The 20619-nt window shown below is 36.1% G+C and overlaps 1 protein-coding gene across 4 annotated transcripts in view; it reads right to left on the bottom strand.

The window, feature by feature from the left end:
- The window catches only part of MSR1 (macrophage scavenger receptor 1), a 65730-nt gene that overhangs the window by 30278 nt on the left and 14833 nt on the right, over nt 1-20619 (bottom strand). For all 4 annotated transcript variants that reach the window (XM_019921640.3, XM_073798524.1, XM_019921641.3 and 1 more), the window contains exons 4-7: nt 19529-19941; nt 15043-15229; nt 5610-5690; nt 2554-2643 (exon numbers count right to left, since the gene is read on the bottom strand). In XM_019921640.3, the coding sequence (XP_019777199.2) occupies nt 2554-2643; nt 5610-5690; nt 15043-15229; nt 19529-19941 (771 nt within the window). The remainder of the gene's footprint in view (nt 1-2553; nt 2644-5609; nt 5691-15042; nt 15230-19528; nt 19942-20619) is intronic.

Here is a 20619-nt window from a genome sequence, read left to right as displayed (position 1 = left end):
TCTTCACACACAGGCACACTTAGTCCAGCCCAGCTCTTTTCACCTACTTCAATTCAGATGTGACATCTTCCCTCCTCTGCCTAATGCTTCTTTCTATTTCCTGAATTCTTCACCTTCAACCTTCTTCTTAACCTTCCACAATCTTTTTAACCCTTCTTTCCTCTGTATCTTCAACAACTTCTCTATTTTACCTTGCTGTCAGCATTTAAATAGTATTCAAATTCACTTTCAAAGAAAAAACAAAATCAAATGAAAAAACCGATCTCTTCCTCCCCCTCTGAAGAGCCAGACTGCTCTACCCCGCTGTCTACCAGCCTCATCACCTGGCACCCCTGGGCATTCCCCAATCTGGCTTCCACCCCACTCCACCCAGCCCCACCAAAGCTGCTCTCAGTAAAGGCAACATCCTCACAGCAACAAATGGAAGAAGCTTTCTGTTGACTGCATCTCACTTGACCAACTTTTGGAACTCCTTTGGTTTTTTTCCACACCACCTTCTCTGGGTTTTCTTCCTCACTCCGGCTGCTTTGCTCTTTCTGCTCAGTCTGTACGTCTGGAACCACTCAAGGCTTTATCCTAGGCCCTTTCTCTTCTCACTGTTGCCTACCCATAAAATATTACTAAAATCAATGATTATTAAAATTCATTGACTTCAGTGAACATTTATATGAGCATAGCTACAACTTTGTCTTTCTACCTCTGGCTTCCCCTCTGAGTTCCAAACCCATATATTCGACTATAAATATCTCCATGAATGGCACAGAGTGTTCAATAGCTGTTTGTCAAATAAATAAAGGAATTCATTGTGGTCTATAATTTTAGACATTCCTAAGAAAGACCATAACTCACCCTTAGAATCAGACTTTGAATGGACTCCAGGAGTCTAACTGGAGAGAAGCACATTATTTACATTGCTGGAAAACCTAGTTCATTTAATGAGGTTCTGTTCAGAGTACTCTAGGGATTTTGAAGATATGTAAGGTAACACTTCAATTAAATCCTCCGAGCTCTCTGCAGTAAATCTGTCAGATGGTAAATGCTCTATAGATCTGCCATGGATCAAGAAGAAAGTCTTCCCTTTCTCTTCTTATATTTGTATACTTTATCAGTTAAGGACTGTGTCTTATTTACTTCTCATTTCCCTGTACCAAGCATTGTCCCTTGTATATATATATTGAGTACTTAATACATGTGGAAGGAAGAGGGCAGGGTGGGGAAGAAAAGGAGAGCAGGAGAGAAAATAGAAAATAAATAGGGCTGCTCTTTCTTAATCTTTTTGCTTTGAAATCACTTTGCTTTGATATTACTCGGATAGTCCAGGCTGTGTCATTAATTAGAAAATGACAATTAGTAGATTTTATTTCTAATTTTGTTACCCTCTTTGGACTCTTGTAGAGGAAGAATGCATTCACTGCTTTAATCTGCAGTATAACTAAACTAGTACCAGGCACTGCTGCTCATATTTCTACCAAATTTGAGTCTTTTAATAAGGAAGTAATATCCGGAGAATATCTTTTGTCAAGGGATTTATTACCTCTACCCCTGCTTTCATTTTTACAGTCTCTCTTTCTCCAGTTTTCTTCACCTGAAGATGTGGTTCTCAAAGTGTGGTCCCTGATCAGCATCATCACTGTCACCTGGAAACTTGTGAGGAGCAAACATTCCCCAGGGAGCCCAATCCCTAACCTATTGTATCAGAAAGTCCTCCGGAGGTGGAGCCCAGTCAGCTGTTTTAACAGGCCCTGTAGGTAATTCTAATGTCTGCTCAAGCTTGAGAACCACAGATGTAAAGGAATTCTGCGCATCTTTAGGCCAGCTCTAACACGACTTTCTTTGTAACATCTTGTCTTGCTGTACAGAGTTAATCACTCTACTTTCTACTTCCACAGCTTCCAGCTTCCATTAGTTTTGTCCCACTTTACAAATGTTTTATTACTTACCACTTGGTAATACAGCTAACTGGTTCTGCATTTTTCTGTCCCCTGCTCTCTTCTAAAATTTCTGTGTACAGTTCACAATTCAAGCTTAGGCTAGCGGCATAAGGAGTAGAAATAATATCATCATGTATGTAAATTGTAAAGGGCCCGAACATGGTGATTATTAAGTACTAATACACAGTAGCAGGCAGGTTATCTTGTAAAGGATAGGATTTCAGGTCTGCCTGTATTTTGCTAACTGTAACTTAACAGGGTTTGGCGGTTTTGGTTAAAGGGGTGTTAATACTTGGCTTGTTTGTTTTTCTCTACCAGTCTTTCCACTCTCTTTATTCTAAGATAGATACCATTCTTCATGGTGATTTATAGTGGTGTGGAGTTGACAGATCCTCTGTTGTGATTTTATATGGAACTGTTTTCCTTTTGGACATAGAAACTTTCCTCAGGTGGACAGAAATCAGTTTCAAAATGTTTCAGATCAGAAAATAAACTGCATGTGAGTGCTGCTTTTCATACTATGATGACCATTGTTTCTGTTATCTAAGAAGTTGAAAGGAATATCTATGATCTGGTGTTTATTTTACATATTCTGTGAAGAAAATATGCATTATCATAATACCTGGCCTCCCGGTCTTCCCCGCTGATCCTGGGAATCCTCGACTTCCAGGAAAACCAATGGATCCTCGATCACCTTTAAGACCTGGAGGACCTATATGGTAAATGAAGAAAAAAAAAACAAAAACCCAAAACAGTGGTAATAATTCATTTTGCATGAAGATTTGAGAGAATAATGAAACAATCTAATTTCACTAATGGATATGAAGGAGGTGAATCTCCAAAAGGAGGAACAATGTCTTTCCTAAACTTTCATGTGTAAAAATTGATAGATAACAGTAACAGTAAGTAGAAACATAGTGCATTTAGTACACTGTAGATATTCAATATGTAACAGATTGTCACTAAAAATAAAAACACACAAGAAAAAAAAATCTTAGAGTTTTAACTGGAAGCCTTATATAGTCTAATCAGGAATCTTCAAATGGCAGAATTTTGCTATAGCTGAAATGATAACTTTGAAATGTAAGCTAAAAATTGGACTTTTAAGATTTGTCCCAGAAAAATCACAAGTCAAGCAATGAGAAGTATCAAAGAATATTTATTAAAAAAATACTGAGGCCCTAGTGCAGGAATATATTACTCTATCTCTCATGCTCTTGTTTTTACATACTCCATTGTAATCCCAAACAATAATGTAGCCGTGTGTGTGTATGTGTGTGTGTGTGTGTGTGTGTGTGTGTGTGTGTGTGTGTGTCCCAGGCACAGGGAAAGTATTCAGTAAACATTTTTTTAAAGTAAAAGGTTATAGGTAATTCTCCTTGGCATGCTTCCAAGGAAATGGCATGCTGAAATGAATTTCTATTATATTATTTTGAGATAAAGCCAGTGTAACATAATATCCACCCCAGTACATGAGTAACAATTGTAATATATTTAATGTACTGATTATTTAATACTACTAAGCACGTATATCTTCTCAGATTTTCATATCATGGTTTCGAGTCAAGCTGAGTTTAGTGGGCTCATTTGCATGTATAGGTATTTTTTGTTTGTTTGTTTTTGTTTTGTTTTGTTGGTACAGGGTTTCTTTTGTCTTTTCTTTAAACACTCCCATTGTAATATTTATTTATTTATTTGTTTGGCTGCACCAGGTCTTAGTTGCGGCACATGGGATCTTTTAGTTGTGGCATGTGGGATCTTTAGTTGAGGCACGTGAACTCTTAGTTGCAGCATGTGGGATCTAGTTCCGTGACCAGTGATCAAACCTGGGCCCCCTGCATTGGGAGCACGGAGTCTTAGCCACTGGACCACCAGGGAAGTCCCTATAGGTGGGATTTTAGTAAGCCTGCTTAAATCAGGAAGTAGAATTATCAAGACAGTCCATCATATACTTTTAACTTCCTGATTTCCTACCAGACATGGGGCAAATAGGCAATCTGGCAAAGAAAAAAACAGATTGAAGCAATCAGGTAGGAAAGATGCCTAGTAACTTGAATATTTTTGCTGCAGTGCACCAACTCAAATGGCAACCTAAAAATCTAAAAGAGTCAATTTATCACTCCAACAATGAAATCTATCTCTCTTTTTTGAGGGGCCAGATAATGCCTATTTGTGTATATGAGCAATACCAACAGCAGCAGACTAAACCCTCACTTAAAGAATCAAAGCAGCTTTGCAACGGTATCTGTCTAGGGTGATAACAAAAGCTGAAACTTTTAAATCCCTCTTTCTATTTGATTCCGAAACAGCTACAAAAGATGTTCCCAAGATGAAGCTTTGGAAGGCAAGTTGTAGCCCAGACTGAACTTTTATGGTTGAGTTATAAAGCTTTGATAATTGCAATTTGTAATGGAGGAGTTGACAGACCTTTGACAATAGCTGCTCTGGCAGATAATATAACACTGGTTACTTCCCCTGCTTATGACATTAATGCACCATTGCTAAGATCTGCTGGGTGCCAGTCAAGTAGAAAGACTTTTCTGAACAAAGAATCTTACCTGGTATTACTTTCAAAGGCAAACCAACAATTGATATATATATATATATATATATATATATATATATATAATTCTAAAAGCTTTTTTTTTTAAGGTAAACTTTATATATTGGCTTTTTAAGCACTATGATGTAAAGGGCTGGCATGTGTCAAATTCATGCTTTTCATTTTTAAAAATTGTTTTTCTGATGTAACCTGGGCTGGTTGATACATTGATCAGAAAGAAGAACAGTCTATATAATCAAAACACAGAAAATTAAGATCAAGTCCCTGGTATTTAGACACTTATTTAGCAGCACAAACTATTCTAGTTATCATTAGACGGAGCAGTATACTCCCCACCTTCAAAAAGCATGCAGGTATTTGATTTCTAGCCATGAATAACATGATGATCATGTTACTGTTATTATCTTTATTTTTTTGAAAGCAAAGAAAGTTCATGCTCTTTCTCTTTTTCTGTCTTCTATTATTGTCTTTCAAAATATTGCTTTCAAGATTATAGAAGAAAATAATTTGAAACAATTTTGCTCTAAGTAAGATACAGAGAGTGGCTGACAGCAAAGGGAAAAGTCATCTGTATTCTAGTCAATATTTACATTGAGATTGCATAGGTTTAAGCAGATAAATTCCAGTTAAGGACCATATAAGGAGTATAATCCAATTTGCCTTTGATTTACATTAGTTGTTTTTTTTTTTGTATCTTAAAAACCAGGTAACCTCCAAATATATTCAATGTGAAGATGGTTTTCGTATTTTCCTTCACATGTGACCTAAAACTAGGTCGGCCAAATACTGTTTGCACTCAGTGATATGGAGAGCACTCTCCAGACTTATGAACAACCCCATGTTGTTAAAGCACTTAACTTTCTTTAAAAATCAAGAGTCACTGCTTACCATTCAGAACATGATAGTGATTATCATTTGATATCCCCTCAACATTTGATATCATTTGATATCCCCTCAACACACACAAACATACACATGCGGACACGGACACACACACACACACACACACACACACACGCCACACAGGGAACCAGTCAAATAACTGATTCCCCCTACACACATTCACAGATGTACATTACCTAGCCCTGCAGTATATGATGGAGTAGTTACCGTACCTACTGGACCTGGAATGCCTTGTGGACCAACTTCTCCAGTGGGACCTCTATCTCCTTTTTCACCTGGAGGTCCAGGAGGACCTTTAAAAAATAAATGACAATTACTGATCATAGGCTTAAAGCATAGGTAAAATAGATTTGTCATTTGTCAAGACAGTTACGTAGGTAAATCCAAAGCCTTTTATTTGCTGCACAATTACACAGAATGAATGAGACTAACCTTCCTGAATGGACGCATACCCTGCTACTGAGTAGTGCAATGAGATAGCTCTAAATTAGACAACCTAATTATGGACTAAATACTTCTGTGTGCCAAGCAGTGTACTAGGTTCTTAGATGCTGCAGGCAGAGAAAGACAGTGAGTCAATCAATGATGGCACAAATCCACATTAGTATTGTGTAGCTACTGGGTATGAAACCCAGTGCCCCTAAAACTGAGCTCCCTTGCCAAGTTTATGATTAACCTCTCTATCCAAAATTTTATTCCCCTTCTTGACCTACCCCTGTTCCCCTCAGGACTGAGGAATATCAAAGAAAAGGGGGATTGAAACCAAGCAGGACCCTGCAGGGCCTTCCTGGGTACAAAAGCACCCTCCAGGTGCCCTGTTTCTTGTTTGCAGAAAAAAGGCTTTAGTTTCCTAGGCCTTCCCTGAGCCCCAAAGAGCAGGCACAAGGAGTTAACAATGAGAGGAGTGAGGGGATGCAGAAACAAAGGAGAAGCAGTCAAGCAAGGTAGCTAGAATGATAGTTCGGAGTCCTAGTTCCTCCTCAATGGGTATACATGACAATCTGACACATATCTTTGAGTCGATCTGTAGAAACTAAGCCCTTCACCCATGTGGAGGATGGTGACTACACGCTGACCACTAGTATGTAGACCCCACACTGGTTGGAACCAGAAGGTTGATGATTAAGCTTCTGGGAGCATCACCCTGTTACCTCACCACCAGGCAGATTTCACTATATTAATTTAGATGCTCTGTGGAAAATGTATAAGTCAAGTCATGTGTGATACCCTCAAGGGAAACAAAAATCCACACAAAGTAGACAACCAAAAACCCTATCATTGAAAATGATACCCTCGGATATTAGAAAAATGCAGATCAGCAAGAGGAGCAGTGGTTGAAAAGACTTAATTGAGGAGGTAGGATGCGAAGGAGATTTTGAAGAATGGGGAGAATGAGAAGAAAGAGAATGCTGGGTAAGTAGGAAAGATGCGGGGAAGGGCAGGAAAGTGAAAATGAGTAAAGGAATAACTTTTCAAGTAAAATATTAGGTAGAATCCCTAGATAGATATAGACATTATAAAATAAGTCGGAGAGGTTGCAGGGAAAATTTTGACTACCTGGCATGACAATTACCAAGGTGTCCCCCTAGTACTGAGTTTGATCAACACTGATTTAGTCATTTGAATTTTCTGTGCCCAGCAAAACAGATATCTAGTGATCACCTCTTTAGAATGATGGCACTGAGTATGTCCCTCTTCTACATGGAGTGCCACAGGACAAGTGTTATTCCTTTCCTTTAAAGCAGAACACTTAGCAATTTCTTTTCAATTCCAAAAGGAAGAAATGAACCTGGACATACCATAGAATAATCAAATAGTGATGTTTTAAAAGAGTCATTTTCAATTTCCGTGGTTCAAGGACAGCAAGGATAACACACAACTACGTTTAGCATCACTGGTTAGAGAGCACTTGTTTACAAATTTTAATCGGGTGGGGAGATATGATACTTGAAAGATTCTAAGAAGGGGCTCCATAAATAATGATAATCTTAGGAGTAAATATATTCTGTCCATTTTCTTTGCTTCTTTTGAAATCCTTGTCCCTTGCCTCTCTCCATTGTTCTGATCTGTTTCTGATTTTTCAAGGTCCAACTTGGGTTTTAGCACCTCCCTTCCCTGGTGACTTAATTTTCCAGATATCGTTGCTCTTCTCAATGGCACATCATTCATTTCCCTTCATACACACCATTGGGCTGTAAGGTTTTATTGCATTTTCATTACAATAGTAACTACATATTATAGGAAACATAAAAGCCTAGAAAAAATGAGGAAAATATAATACATAACTCTATCATCTTAAGAGAATAATCACTAACATTTATTTTCTGTTTTTGTTGTATATTTTTTGTTTTTTACATAATCATCATGCAAACTGCATACTACTGGGCATTAAGTAGTTGTAGTAACAACTAGCAAATTCTCCTAAGCTATAGCTTAATGTTGGAAACATATATTAAGGTGTCCACAAGAGATGTCATGGTTCTACATCAATGGGAATCTACGCATCTTCTATTCCTGCAGAATGTAGTTTCTCCCAACAAAGGGGTTTTAATTCCCACAACCGTGAACACAGCTGCGGTTCATTCATCTCTGCACAGTGACAATGGAGGGGGCAAGCAGGACAGAAAGACTCAATTTGCAGCTTGAATTTTGCTGAGCAAATTAAAGGGAAGCAAATCCACAGTACTCCAGGATGGCATTTTGAAAAAAAAAAGCACATGAAAAGACTGTGATTCAGTGATTAGGGCTCTAAAAAAGCAAGACAGACATTCCAGGAAAAGCTAGAAGGTGTGAGACAAGAAACAAGGGACACAGATTAGCTCTGGGCTCTTAGCCTCTGAGATCAAGAGTTTTCACCATTTCTTTAATAAGTAAGAAATGGAACTCACTATCTTTTCAATTATTTTGCATGTAACTATGTATAGTAACTGTACACAGCTCAAATGTTGGAGCATTAACTCAATCATAACAAATACATCTATGCTATTTTATAAAATTCAGGGTTAAAGATCCCTCTTTGTCTATTTCTATATAAAAATGCTGATACCAGGTACTTGAATCCCAGAGTAAGAAAACGAGGTAAAGTCTTTCCTTCAAGAGTTCTGAGTGTGTTGGATGTTACATTTTTACTGTTATCTTAGTCTTCATGTAACATTAATCTCACCCATTACATTCTGTTTAAATTCTGTAATTTGTTATGTGTCTTCGACTGCCTAGAGCAAAATGTGGAAAGTATCTCAATGGTTTAAGTGTCTTTTTGATAGTTTGGAGGGATAGAAGTACACAGATCATATACTACTTTCTCTTAGCTTCTTATGTAGAACTTTTGAGAACATTATCAACGTAATGCTCTCATCTACCTTCCAAAACTGGTCTCTCCAATCCTGCTGTTGCTCACATCCTTATCATACTGCAGTTGGACTAATCTAGAGGGTTTTTTATTAAAATATGGTGTGAATATATTTTGTCTATTCCACCCTCATTCATTCATTTATTTCAGTTTAAAAACAAATGTGCATCAACAGACATTTGTTTTTATGTATCATTCTACATAAAGAAATGTAGCCATTTATTCTGCCACGTTATGGAAAAAAAGAATGAAGAACTTTAAGTCTGAGACTTCAAGTCTATTGTAGTCGCCTTCTTGGTTCTGAGTTACTATTTAACCTTTCAAAATTCTGTCCCATAATCACATCAACAACCACCTCTGTGCATCAATAATGGACACAATGCTTCCTGGTAGCTCTCTTGCTAACATATGTCAAAGGACACTAGATTAATATTGTTTGAAACATCTGATCTGCCCTAGATCAAGAACCCATAAGAATTCCACTATTTTTCATCATCTTTAGTACCATCTAACTGCAAAGTTAGAGGGATAATTCATAAATGCTATAGCAGTAATTTGCCATGAACAATTCCCTCTATAAAACACACCACCAAATCCGCTATTAGCTGTCTCCCTATGATTTTTTGTTTTTAAGGAAAACTAAGATATCTACTTAGCCACAGAGATGTACTGATTTAAAATACTCAGTAATTTAAAACTATCATAGATCAAAATTACCCAATTTACTGGGAAAGAAAACCCAGGAACATCACATCATTTAAAATCCTCAGATGATAACATAGCACTAATAATATCTGCCAAAATTTCCAGAGCTATGCTTCTCCATGTCGTGTTCATTACGATCATAAATTTCCTACTTTGTTCTCAATCTTGCCTCACATGTAGATCACCATAAAAATCTGCCAAGTCTTCTAGGCTGCTGCTATTTAAACCTCTTTATTTTTTTTCTTTTTTCTTCCAGTTTTCATGCTCACTGACTTAGAGGTGTTTAATCTGGACGAAGCCTTAAAGCTTGCTTAGTCAAACATAATTATAGAGGTCTGAGAGAGTGAATTCCCAAGGTCTTAAAGCCAGTTGGGTAAAATCAGAACTAGAATACTTCTTTCCTGATGTTCTAGGCTATACTTTTCCAAAATTAATTGATTTAATTTTGGGCATCTGTTCTTTCATTATTCCTGAGATGAATTTTTCTTTTACATAGTGGTTAAAGACACAATTCATTTCTTAAATCCCAATAATTAATTGCACAAATCTCCAAATTCAAATTCTATCAATCACTTCTTCTTCTTTATCATGACAATTGATCAATTGATACATTTTTTTCTCTTTTTGGTGCTTTTAGTTTCTGGAAAAAAAATATGCTTAAAATTTTTCCACATAACCACTGCTTTCAGCAATGAGTCATATTTTATTTCTCTTAATTTCTCTTAAGTTCCTTCCTCAAATGTTTAACAACTTTGTCTTTTAAAGTCATGTTATCCCCCACTCCCCACCAAATTCTGCTTCACCATTTCATTTCAACAATGAAATTTCATTTAGTCCTTTAGACTTTAATTGCTATAATTACTTGAGAAATATATTAAAATATCTCTACCTCTTTAATCTTCATAAATATTTAGTAATTGCTAACATAAAAGAGGAGGGACACCAAGTAATGACACTGATCCTACAACCGACATTAGATAAAGCACTCATTAATTAATACAATGTCTCTCTTGGGTTATAGTTTAATAAATATTTATTAAAAATTATGACTAGATGCTGTAGAGGATATAAAAACTAGCCCGTAATTTTAATGAACTTACTGTTTCCAGTAAGAGACAACATTTCGATAGAAGACAGTATGAGATATTTTTAGATATGACAATCATATTAGGAATTCTCTTGTGAAAGAATACTTAATGTTCAAAAGTAAGCAAGATATAAATGTCAGCAAGAGTATTACTACAGTGGGACCAGAGAAAGCTTCATGGAAGAGGTTGCATGTATGTCATCTGTGGACATTAATGATAGATAAGATATTTTCAGATACAAATAGAAGAGGAAAGATATTCTTTCAAGTGAAGGAAAAGCCATGAGGCAGGATGTAAAAAGTATTGGGCATGTCAGAATCACAGTAAAATCAATCGAAATATTTGGTGTCAAAAAGGGAAAAGACAGGGAATGAGGCATTCAAAAGTAGTTAAGAGAAGCACTATAGAAGAACTTGAGCGCTGCAGAGAAAAGTGTATGTGTAATAAGGAGGTGATAGAGAGTCTCTTTGCAATCTAGGGTGTCCCTCTAGGAAGGCTGCATTCTAACAAGAGTGTAGAAAGGATTGTAGTCTGAAAGACTGAGGCAGGAAATGATTGCAAGACTATTTCAATAGTCTGGCAGAGTAATGATAAGAATAGTTTACACAGAATATAAAGGAGTGACAAGGGGTTAGAGAATGTGGAACATAAGAAGTAATGGTATTCTGGGAGAAAATAACAACAACAATTAAAATTTCTACCTTGGAAATCTGGAAGAATGACATTGCCATTACAAAGTGTAACTTCATAAAAGGGAAGTGTTACTTTCACTTATTCCTTTAAGGCATATACATTTGCTCACCCACCATATACCAGGCACTCTAACAGGTGCTGTGTATGGAGAGACAGACAAGAGAGACAAGACCCAACCTCATGGAATTTGCATTTTATTCGAGAAGATCTCTGATAAACAAATAAGCAAATGTATACATGAAACAGTATCATGTAGTTTTAAATACTATGAGGAAGTTAAAGCACACCATGATATAGAGAGATAATAAGAATGAGGAGGGAGAAATTATCACTAGAAAGGTAACTTTGAGTGGATCTAAGGAGAACAGAAAGCTAAGAGAACATTTAAAGGGAAAGAGAGCTGTCTAGTGCACATTATGACAGCAAGAAGTGAAACCAGCACTTCCTGCTTGTTAACTTATACTGTTCAATGGCACTTTCATTCTTCCAGCTCTTCCAAGCTAGACAGAGGGAAAATTAGAAAAGAGGGCAGATAAGTAGATGGGTGCCAGATCAAGTAGGAGTTCAGATTTTATTCCAAGTTCAATGGGAAGATATTGGAGGGTTTTAAGAGATAAAAGATCTAATCATATGTTATTAATATTATCATTTCAATAACACTCTTTTGCTCTCTGTAGAATGGATTAAGAGTAGAATCAGGGAGAACAATTGGGAAGCTGATGTAGTACACCAGGCTGTAATACAGTTGCTTGAATTAGAGTCATAGCAGAGGAGACAGTGAGAAGGAGTTTTATCATATGGAAGAAGAGTTAACAGGACTCATATATGGATTGGATACAGGGAGTGAGAGAAAGAGAGAAATCAAAGCTTGCTTCCAAGACCTTGGAGTGAGTTACTAGTTGGACAATGACTCAATTGACAGATAAGACTAGAGAACCAACAGATTTGAGGGGTGGATGAGGGTAGGTGCTCTCAAGAACTAAGGGCTTGGCACAGGTTCGATCCCTGTTCAGGGAACTAAGATCCCACATGCCGTGTGGCATGGCCAAAAAAAAGAGAGAGGGAGAGGGAGGGGGAGGGGGAGAGGGAAAGGGAGAGGGACAGGGAGAGGGAGAGGGAGAGGGAGAGGGAGAGGGAGAGGGGGAGAGAGAGAGAGAGAGAGAGAGAGAGAGAGAGAGAGAGAGAGAGAGAAACAGAACTAAGGGTTTGGGTGTGGATTTGTAAAGTTGGGGATATTTAATTGAAATCCCAAGTGGAATTCGAAATCCCAAGTGGAATGTCTAATTGTTAGAGTGAAAGCTGATTAATTCAATTTTTCTTTATCATTGGTTTCAATGTAATACTTAAAGAAAACATGCAGTAGAGGCTTCCCTGGTGGTGCAGTGGTTAAGAATCCGACTGCCAACGCAGGGGACAAGGGTTCAAGCCCTGGTCCGGGAAGATCCCACATGCCACACAGCAACTAAGCCCATGCGCCACAACTACTGAGCCTGCCCTCTAGAGCCTGCGAGCCACAACCACTGAGCCTGTGTGCCACAACTACTGAAGCCCGCACGCCTAGAGCCTGTGCTCCACAACAAGAGAAGCCACCGCAATGAGAAGGCCGTGCACCACAAAGAAGAGTAGCCCCACTAGCCGCAACTAGAGAAAGCCTGCACGCAGCAACAAAGACCCAACTGAAAGAAAGAAAGAAAGAAAGAGCGAGAGAGAGAGAAAGAAAGAAAGAAGGAAAGACAGAAAGAAAGAGAAAAAAGAGAAAGAAAGAAAGAAAGAAAGAGAGAAAGAAAGAAATTTATAAAAAAAAGAATACATGCAATATATTCTATACCAGTTAGCTATAAACATAATAATAAATATACCTGCAACACTACAACCCAACAAACAGCTATCTATTTAGCCACTTTCCCATCTCGCTCATCTTCTTCCTTTTCAAAAACGATCATTAACCTGAATTTTGTGTTTCTCATTTTCTTACATTTTAAAAACAACCATTCTCATTAAATGTGTATGTGTAAATATACATTATTTACTTTTACTAAATCATGAGCATTAGAAAAAAAATCGTACTGTAAATAGTCTCTGGGACTTATTTTTTTAATTTTTCTTTTCTTGTAAAAATTTGGATATTAAGAGTTCTTAATTATCCTAAACTAGTGTTATGTAAGATGAAATCACATGGGTTTCTGTTTCTCTTATTCTAGTAAGAATTAACAATTGAAAGTGTAAAGTAGAGCTTAACAGACATGGTAGCTAGAATAAGATCCAACATGAATTTAACTAGTGTTACAGAGGAAAGGACAGAGAGAATTGTGAAGAGGCAATATTCAGAGACTGAAGCTGATAATGTTCCTAAATTTATGATAGACTTAATCCACAAATATAAGTGGATTTAGGAAGAAAATGAAGTAAAACAAATGCCACATGGAAAAACTGTCGACATAAAAAACATAGACTAATGAAATTGTAGGTATTAAAGACAAAGATAATGGCAAGCAATGTGGTCATAATCATTTTAAAAGCAATAAGAAAGGCCATAAACCAGAAGAAAATACGAATAAAAATAATAACTGTTACCCTAAGAAATATGTATGTGGTAAAACAATTTTAAAGATCAAGGACAAAATAGAAAAAATTAAATCAAAACATCTCACCACCAATGGACTTTCACTAAACAAATCTCCAAATAATACTTCAGGAAGAAAAAAATGATCCCAGAAGAGATGTCACAGATACATTTAGGAGGAGGAAAAACTGGCAAACTCATGGGCTAATCTATATAAATATTGTCTGTATCATGTAAGAAAAACAATCTTGACTTAATTCTTGGCTTAAAAAATACATAAAATAGAAATGAGCTATACTCAAAGACAGCAGGAAACCAGGGAAGAGGGTCATCAGAGCGTTTTAATTTCCTTGTATATTTGAGGATGAAGGTGAAGATACTGATCAACTTGTGACTTTAAGATAAATTTTAAGGATGACTATCAGCAAAATAAAAATAAATATAAGGTTTCCAAAATCTTTTTGGTGCCCTTGATAGAGAGAAAAGTTTAGAAAAATTTCAAATAATACTAAAGTTGACATGGAAGGAAAGCAAAAGGAACATGGGACTGGACAGAAATGGAGCATAAAATGACAGTAGAAATAAATATGGTGAAAAGAGATGGCCAGATTGCATAGTAAATTTTAAGAACTATTCTTTACAAGAGACAAGCCTAATACAAAGGATAACAAAGGTTGAAAGTAAAATATGAAAAAAAAAGTTAAAATGTAAATAATGACTAAAACCTAGTATAGAAATATATATGATATATATACTAATTTAGAAGTCAGTAAGATTCAATTCACCTTGTTTTACTCACAGGAGCTAAAGAAGAAATTGACAAACTCATTGTTTTTTTGGAGAATTCAAAAGACCCTTCTAATTAATAATACAATTGATCAGGTAAGAAGAAAAAATCTGTAAGTTTAGAAAAATAGAATTAACAAGCTTGATTTACAGACAGGTAGAGAACTTTGTGCCTCACAGAAAACTTGTATTTGTACATATGAGAAATTCTGAACAATAATTCATTAAACCGTAAGAGCAATTTCATTTGTTTTTTGCTTTTTTTAAAATCACCATTTAAGGATACCAAGATACTGTCATCTTAACATGTCTTGATATGATCTCAAGGCTCCTTCCTCTGGATCTTTGTGGTAAAATTTGTAGTAAACTATTTTAAAACCAGAGAGTTTCCCATATCAAATTTCTGCATATATCAGTGCATTTTAGTACATCATCATCTGGAGAATGAGAGGATATTTTACCTTGAATTAAAGTGATATTTTTCAGTGTCTGAGAATGTTCCCAATCCTTCAGCCTGAGATCATTAGTGATGTTATTCAACAGTTTCACTTCTTCTTTTATTTCCTGTTCCAAATGCACTTGTTTTTCTTCCAGAGACTTAATTTCTGCTGATGTATTGTACACATGCTCCTCTAATTTACTTATCTCCTGTGAAACATAAGCAAACGTCCACAATTTTTGTTACACACATAATTATCAAATATATAAGTTTAAGAAGCTCTACAAGTCAGGTTTTTAAAAAATGTAAACTATTACAGTAATATTATGGAATAAGAATATAGAAATTAGAGAACAATTTTAAAATAGTAATTCTTTGGTTTTGAAGCATTCCTCTTTTAATTGAATGGCTGAATTTTCACACCCTCTGCCAGAAAAAAATTGGTTAAATATATATCTAAGGTATGCTTCTATTCCCAAATATATACATGTCAAAATGCTAAAAATAAAATTAAAAACTTGTCATGTTTTTTAATATATCTGAAGTGAAATTCTTTACACTGTACTTAATTACAGTTCCTTAAATAGATTTGTATATTAAACTGTTTTATAGCAATAACGAAGTTTAATGTCATAATTCTCAGTGGTAATGAACATTAAGGATAGCTTTTCAGATTCAATAAAATCTCAACTAGCATTAACAATACCTTATGTTCAGCTTTTTTATTGCCTCTGCATTGAGATTTCATTATTATTTTACGGTTTCAAATGCATATATATTTTGTGCGTATTTACATACATGCGTGCATATCTGGAGACTGAGCAAGACAGACTGTACTACATTCTGGATTATGCTTTTATTTTTCACTCAATAATATAAGAATATTTACCTATTAAAATACTTAGAGACTGCCTTATTTTCTATAATTTAGTGGAATTGTATTGCATGTATTTTTCATAATTTATTTGATATCTATTGATAGAGTTTTGAGCTGCACATAAATAATGCTGAAATGAACACCATTTTATATATATCTACATATTTATACAAGCACTTCTATAGGACAGCTTCCTGGAAGTGGATCTGATCAAAGGGACTAAATATTAAAATTTTGTTCATTACTGCCACACCACCCTCCAAATATATGGGACCATTTTTGAAACCTTTCTCAGTGTACATGAATGCTTACTTTTGCACTCAAATCCTAGGTATTCATCAATATATTTAACTTTGTAGAGTAAGAGTAAACATAATAAAACCTTGTTTAATTTGTTTTTCAAATTAAGTATCTAGTCATAAAGTTTTTGACAATGTTTTCCTTTATTGCTTTTCCTTTCAAGTCTTTTGCTTGGTTTTCCTTTGGGCGCTGGGCTTTCTCTTTCCAAAGTACCTAACCTTCTCATCTAGCCTGGTAATGTTTTCTGTCTCTCTGTTCTTTTATTGCATCCTCTGTTTCCATGGTATGCTCTATACTTTTCTAAGGACTTCTAGGTTTAACTGTTGATAGATTCTCATCTCCCATTTGCACAAAGAAATAAACCAGTGGTTTATTGTTAATTAATCCAGGTATGAAGAGAAAATTTCACCTCCCTTCACTGGACTGGACAAGTTGAAGTGAGAGGATCAAGAGAGTCAAGTAAAACCTTTGGAAAGAAGTGAACATGTACCAGATCTGCCTCTACAACAGCAGTGTACTCAAGCAGAGAGACATCCATTTTTACTGCTCCAACGGCTTTCCCCATCCAAAACCTTGTTCTAGATTAGAATTTCTCTACCCTCTACCGCCTCCCTCCCTATTTGGCATTTTCTGTACACTATGATATAAAGGTGGGATAGTGAACATGGATGTTTGCAGAGTGCAGCAACATGGTAAATATGCTCGATGTCATTTAGGTGGCTACAAATTGCTCCAGCTGTCAGGTAGTTCCTGATATCCACAGAGCAAAAGGCAGGGGACTAGCTGGTGAATTTGCTACCTAAGCCCTGGGAGCCGCCCATGTTTTTCATACCTAAAGCTGCGGCTGCCTTTTTTTTCCTTCTTTGAAAACTGCATGTGGTGCTCACATTAACCATATTTCACTTGAAATAAGTTTTATTAGGAAGAGAGAAAATGCATTTGATATATTTTTTAAAGTGCTATACAGCACCTACACACACCGTCCACAGTCTGTCACCAGTGGCACTGCTAGAAACAGGCATTTATTTTTGCATTCTTACAGTCCTTTGTACGTACAATGGAGAGGATAAATCCCACGTCTCTCTTTGATTTTGTGTCAGTGTTCTCTTTTCTTTCAAATTAATGCTTGGTCTGTCCTTGCTAAACATTATGCTGCTATTACTTATAAGCCTTTTCCTCAAACAGCATTTACTGATTGAGGCACTCATTTAATTTACTTATTCCTGCATTGGGCTAAAGATTCTAAGATGAATACAGTTGTTTTAAGCAATGAGAATGAGATTCCAAATATTGTTTTCAGTGAGTAAGCACACGCGCACACACACTAGCACTGACCTAGATTCCAAATCTCCACAGATGACTACTGTCTCAAAAGAAAGAAAGCTTTGAAAAAATAATTAACTTTGCAAGTTCCTCCTTTCCCTTGTACCTCCACATCTAATACTGTGACCCCTTCCAAAATTTAAGTGCAATCTGTCCGAATAGCTCACTGATCACCAGAGTTTGGTTATTTCTATTAAGTATCACTTCAAACAGGTTCAGGACTTCTACTGCCTTCCAAATGGTTTCCACTTTGGTTTCAATTCCTCATTTACATGGGTTCACAGATATTCTATAATCTCTAATGAGTTGGGGATATTACTAATATCAAATATATTATTTTTTCATCGTGTCCATCTTCGTTTTCTCCACACCCTGTCTCACTGTTCCTCTGATCCTGTTTCCACACAAAGTAATATTTCTTCTCCCTTCCTCTTTCCTTCCAATTTAATCAGTTTCTACTCCCATAGCTGACATTTTACTTTCCTCTGTTCCTCAGCCCTGGAGACAGTTGCTTCTTTGAGAATTTTCTCTAACTCCTCCATAGCTTGAGTCCTTGATATTCCAATAGCATCTGATATGCTTGGGTACTTATTAACCGTGTGGGAAACACTAACAGTCAGATTTTGGAAGATGTGACAAGGATCAGAGAGAGAATATTAAGGTTGGTGTTAGGATGAGGTTCACCAACAGTCTCCATATTTAAATAGCAATGTCACTGTCTTCTCAGTGACTGCATTTTACAAAAACTAAACATGTAGGGTGTTCTTTCTTAACCTGTTTAGTCTATTCTCTAGTCAATAATTTAGTTGGTTGCCACCTGATGTTACAACTTCAGAGGCTTCTCCTTGCTCTCTATAAGGGACATCCATTTTTAACAATCACTATGGTATAACACTGCCTCTATACAGAAAACAACCGCATTAATTAAGAAGTGGTCTATTCAAGTAAAATCTACTACAAAGACGCCAGCCTTGCTGAGCTAATGGTGGAAAATTTATAGATTTTAGTACTGAAGACTGTAGTAGTATGAAGATTATTTTTTTACATGAGTAATGAAGTTTTATTCATATGCTTATTTTTTCCTGGAATGGAACAATTATAATTACCCAACAACAAAAAATAATTCAATATTGAACTAAACAACTTGCTTCTTAATTTCTTTCTCATCAAAACTAAGTGACCCAGAGAGTTGGCCACAGAATAGTTTAGAGCAAAGGTAAGAAAATTATGATTCATGGGTCAAAGTCTTTTTCTGAAAAGAAAGATTTATTGGATCACATTTTCACTCATCTGTCCATGTGTTGTCTACGACTGCTTTTGTGCTACAGTGGCAGAGTTAAGAAGTTGCAAAAGAGACCATGTGGTCCTCAAAGCCTAAGGGTTGTACCTGGGCCTTTGAAAAGAAACTTTTCTAGAAACTGGTCTGGAAGATGCTTTGCTCTCTTGTCTTGTGTATTTGATCCTGTGATGGTAATAAGATGTTGTATACATTATTCAAACTTTAATTCTTTAATTATAGTTATCTTTACACATAAAAACTTATGGATGCTTCTTGGGAGTGACAAACTATTTTAAAATTTAGATTTTGTATTTCGCCCATGTAAATAAGGTTTTCATTCCTTTGATGATGAAGGAAGTTTGGGTTTCGTATAAAATTTGCAAATGCAGAGTATCTATCTTTCCAAATCGGCTAAGATAATCTAACAACTGTAATTGGTTTCAAGAGTCTCAAGAGGCATTCTAACAGTATTTATAAAATTAAAATACACTAAGAGGGTCTATATTCAATGAAAAACAAACAAACAAATTTCCCCTTTTGCTGGGAATCTGGAAAAGGCAGTGGGTAAATCCATTTGAAACTTTCTGGTAAGATTGCAAGAGGAATCAGGGTTAAGTAGAATGATGTTGAAACAGGGTTTGCAACTTTTTCTCTTCCCTGGACTACCTGAGGAGATAGGATCTAGATGGATTCAATCCCAGGTATGACCTTCCAATACAAACCTCTTACCTCTCGTTGTTTAAATGCATTCTCTTGGACTTTGGCATTCAGTGTTGCAATACTGAGCTGCAAATCAAGCAGTGTGGTGTTCAGACTTATTAATGACTTGGAGACTTCACCTATTACATTTCCATGTCCCTGGATGAAGGAAAGTAAGGAACTTAGCTGGAAAAGAACGTCATTAAACCTTTGATCGGTTGTTACACTGAAATTTTGGAAATTCTTGGCATCTATGAGATTGGCTTCATTATCTGAAAGATATTGGATTCTCTTCTCCACGTTGCTCATGTGTTCCATAACGACTTCTCGAAATCTCATTGCATCTTCACTGTCATTTCCTTTTCCTGCGAGACTTGGAGATATATCATTTGCATTAACTGAACCAGCTGTGCAATTCTTCATTTCCCATTTCAGGAGTTGAGCTGCGTATTTAAGTAAAAAAAAAGAGTCATGCCCCGTAACCTTCAATGCATCCACCATTCCATTCCATAACACTTCATCCCATTCTAACGTTCTGAACACTATCCTAAATCAGGTATGTATTTTAAATATACAAAGTATGAACCAAGGTAGGCATACTGCTGAGAGGGAAACTGTCTCCTTTTCCCACTTTACATTAGAGTTTATCCCACAGTTAAGTCACTCTTTCTGAACTGCTGCTTAGATGAATCTTCTGGGTCATGGCACACAGCTCTGAGAGTAAGAGTAAATTCTAGAGATCATGAAGTACACTGTATGCTGGTCCTCAGGTGTGCTGTTAAGAGTAAAACGAGATAATGCTTAACACAGTGTCTGAAGTAAACATGTTGAGTAGGTTAGTTTTTATGAAGACAAATGATAATGTGACAGAAACAATACGTAGTATCAATAAAGGTAGAAATATTAGTGTTATCCACTGTACGAACAAAGTGTTGGCTCATCTTCCTTATCCTGTCACTAAGCTAGCAGAGAGTTATCATTTTCAGTTTCCACAGAACTAATTTACTGTTGGTAGAGCAGGAAACTGGATAAAAGAAGTTTTTTTAACTTTAAAAAATATTGTTTTTATAAGACTCCTCTTTACTTATTATAAAGCATATATTTATAGCAGAAAATTTAGA

This window comes from Tursiops truncatus, chromosome 21, assembly GCF_011762595.2.
Source record: "Tursiops truncatus isolate mTurTru1 chromosome 21, mTurTru1.mat.Y, whole genome shotgun sequence".
NCBI lineage: Eukaryota > Metazoa > Chordata > Mammalia > Artiodactyla > Delphinidae > Tursiops > Tursiops truncatus.
This window is presented reverse-complemented; position numbering and strand designations above follow the sequence as displayed.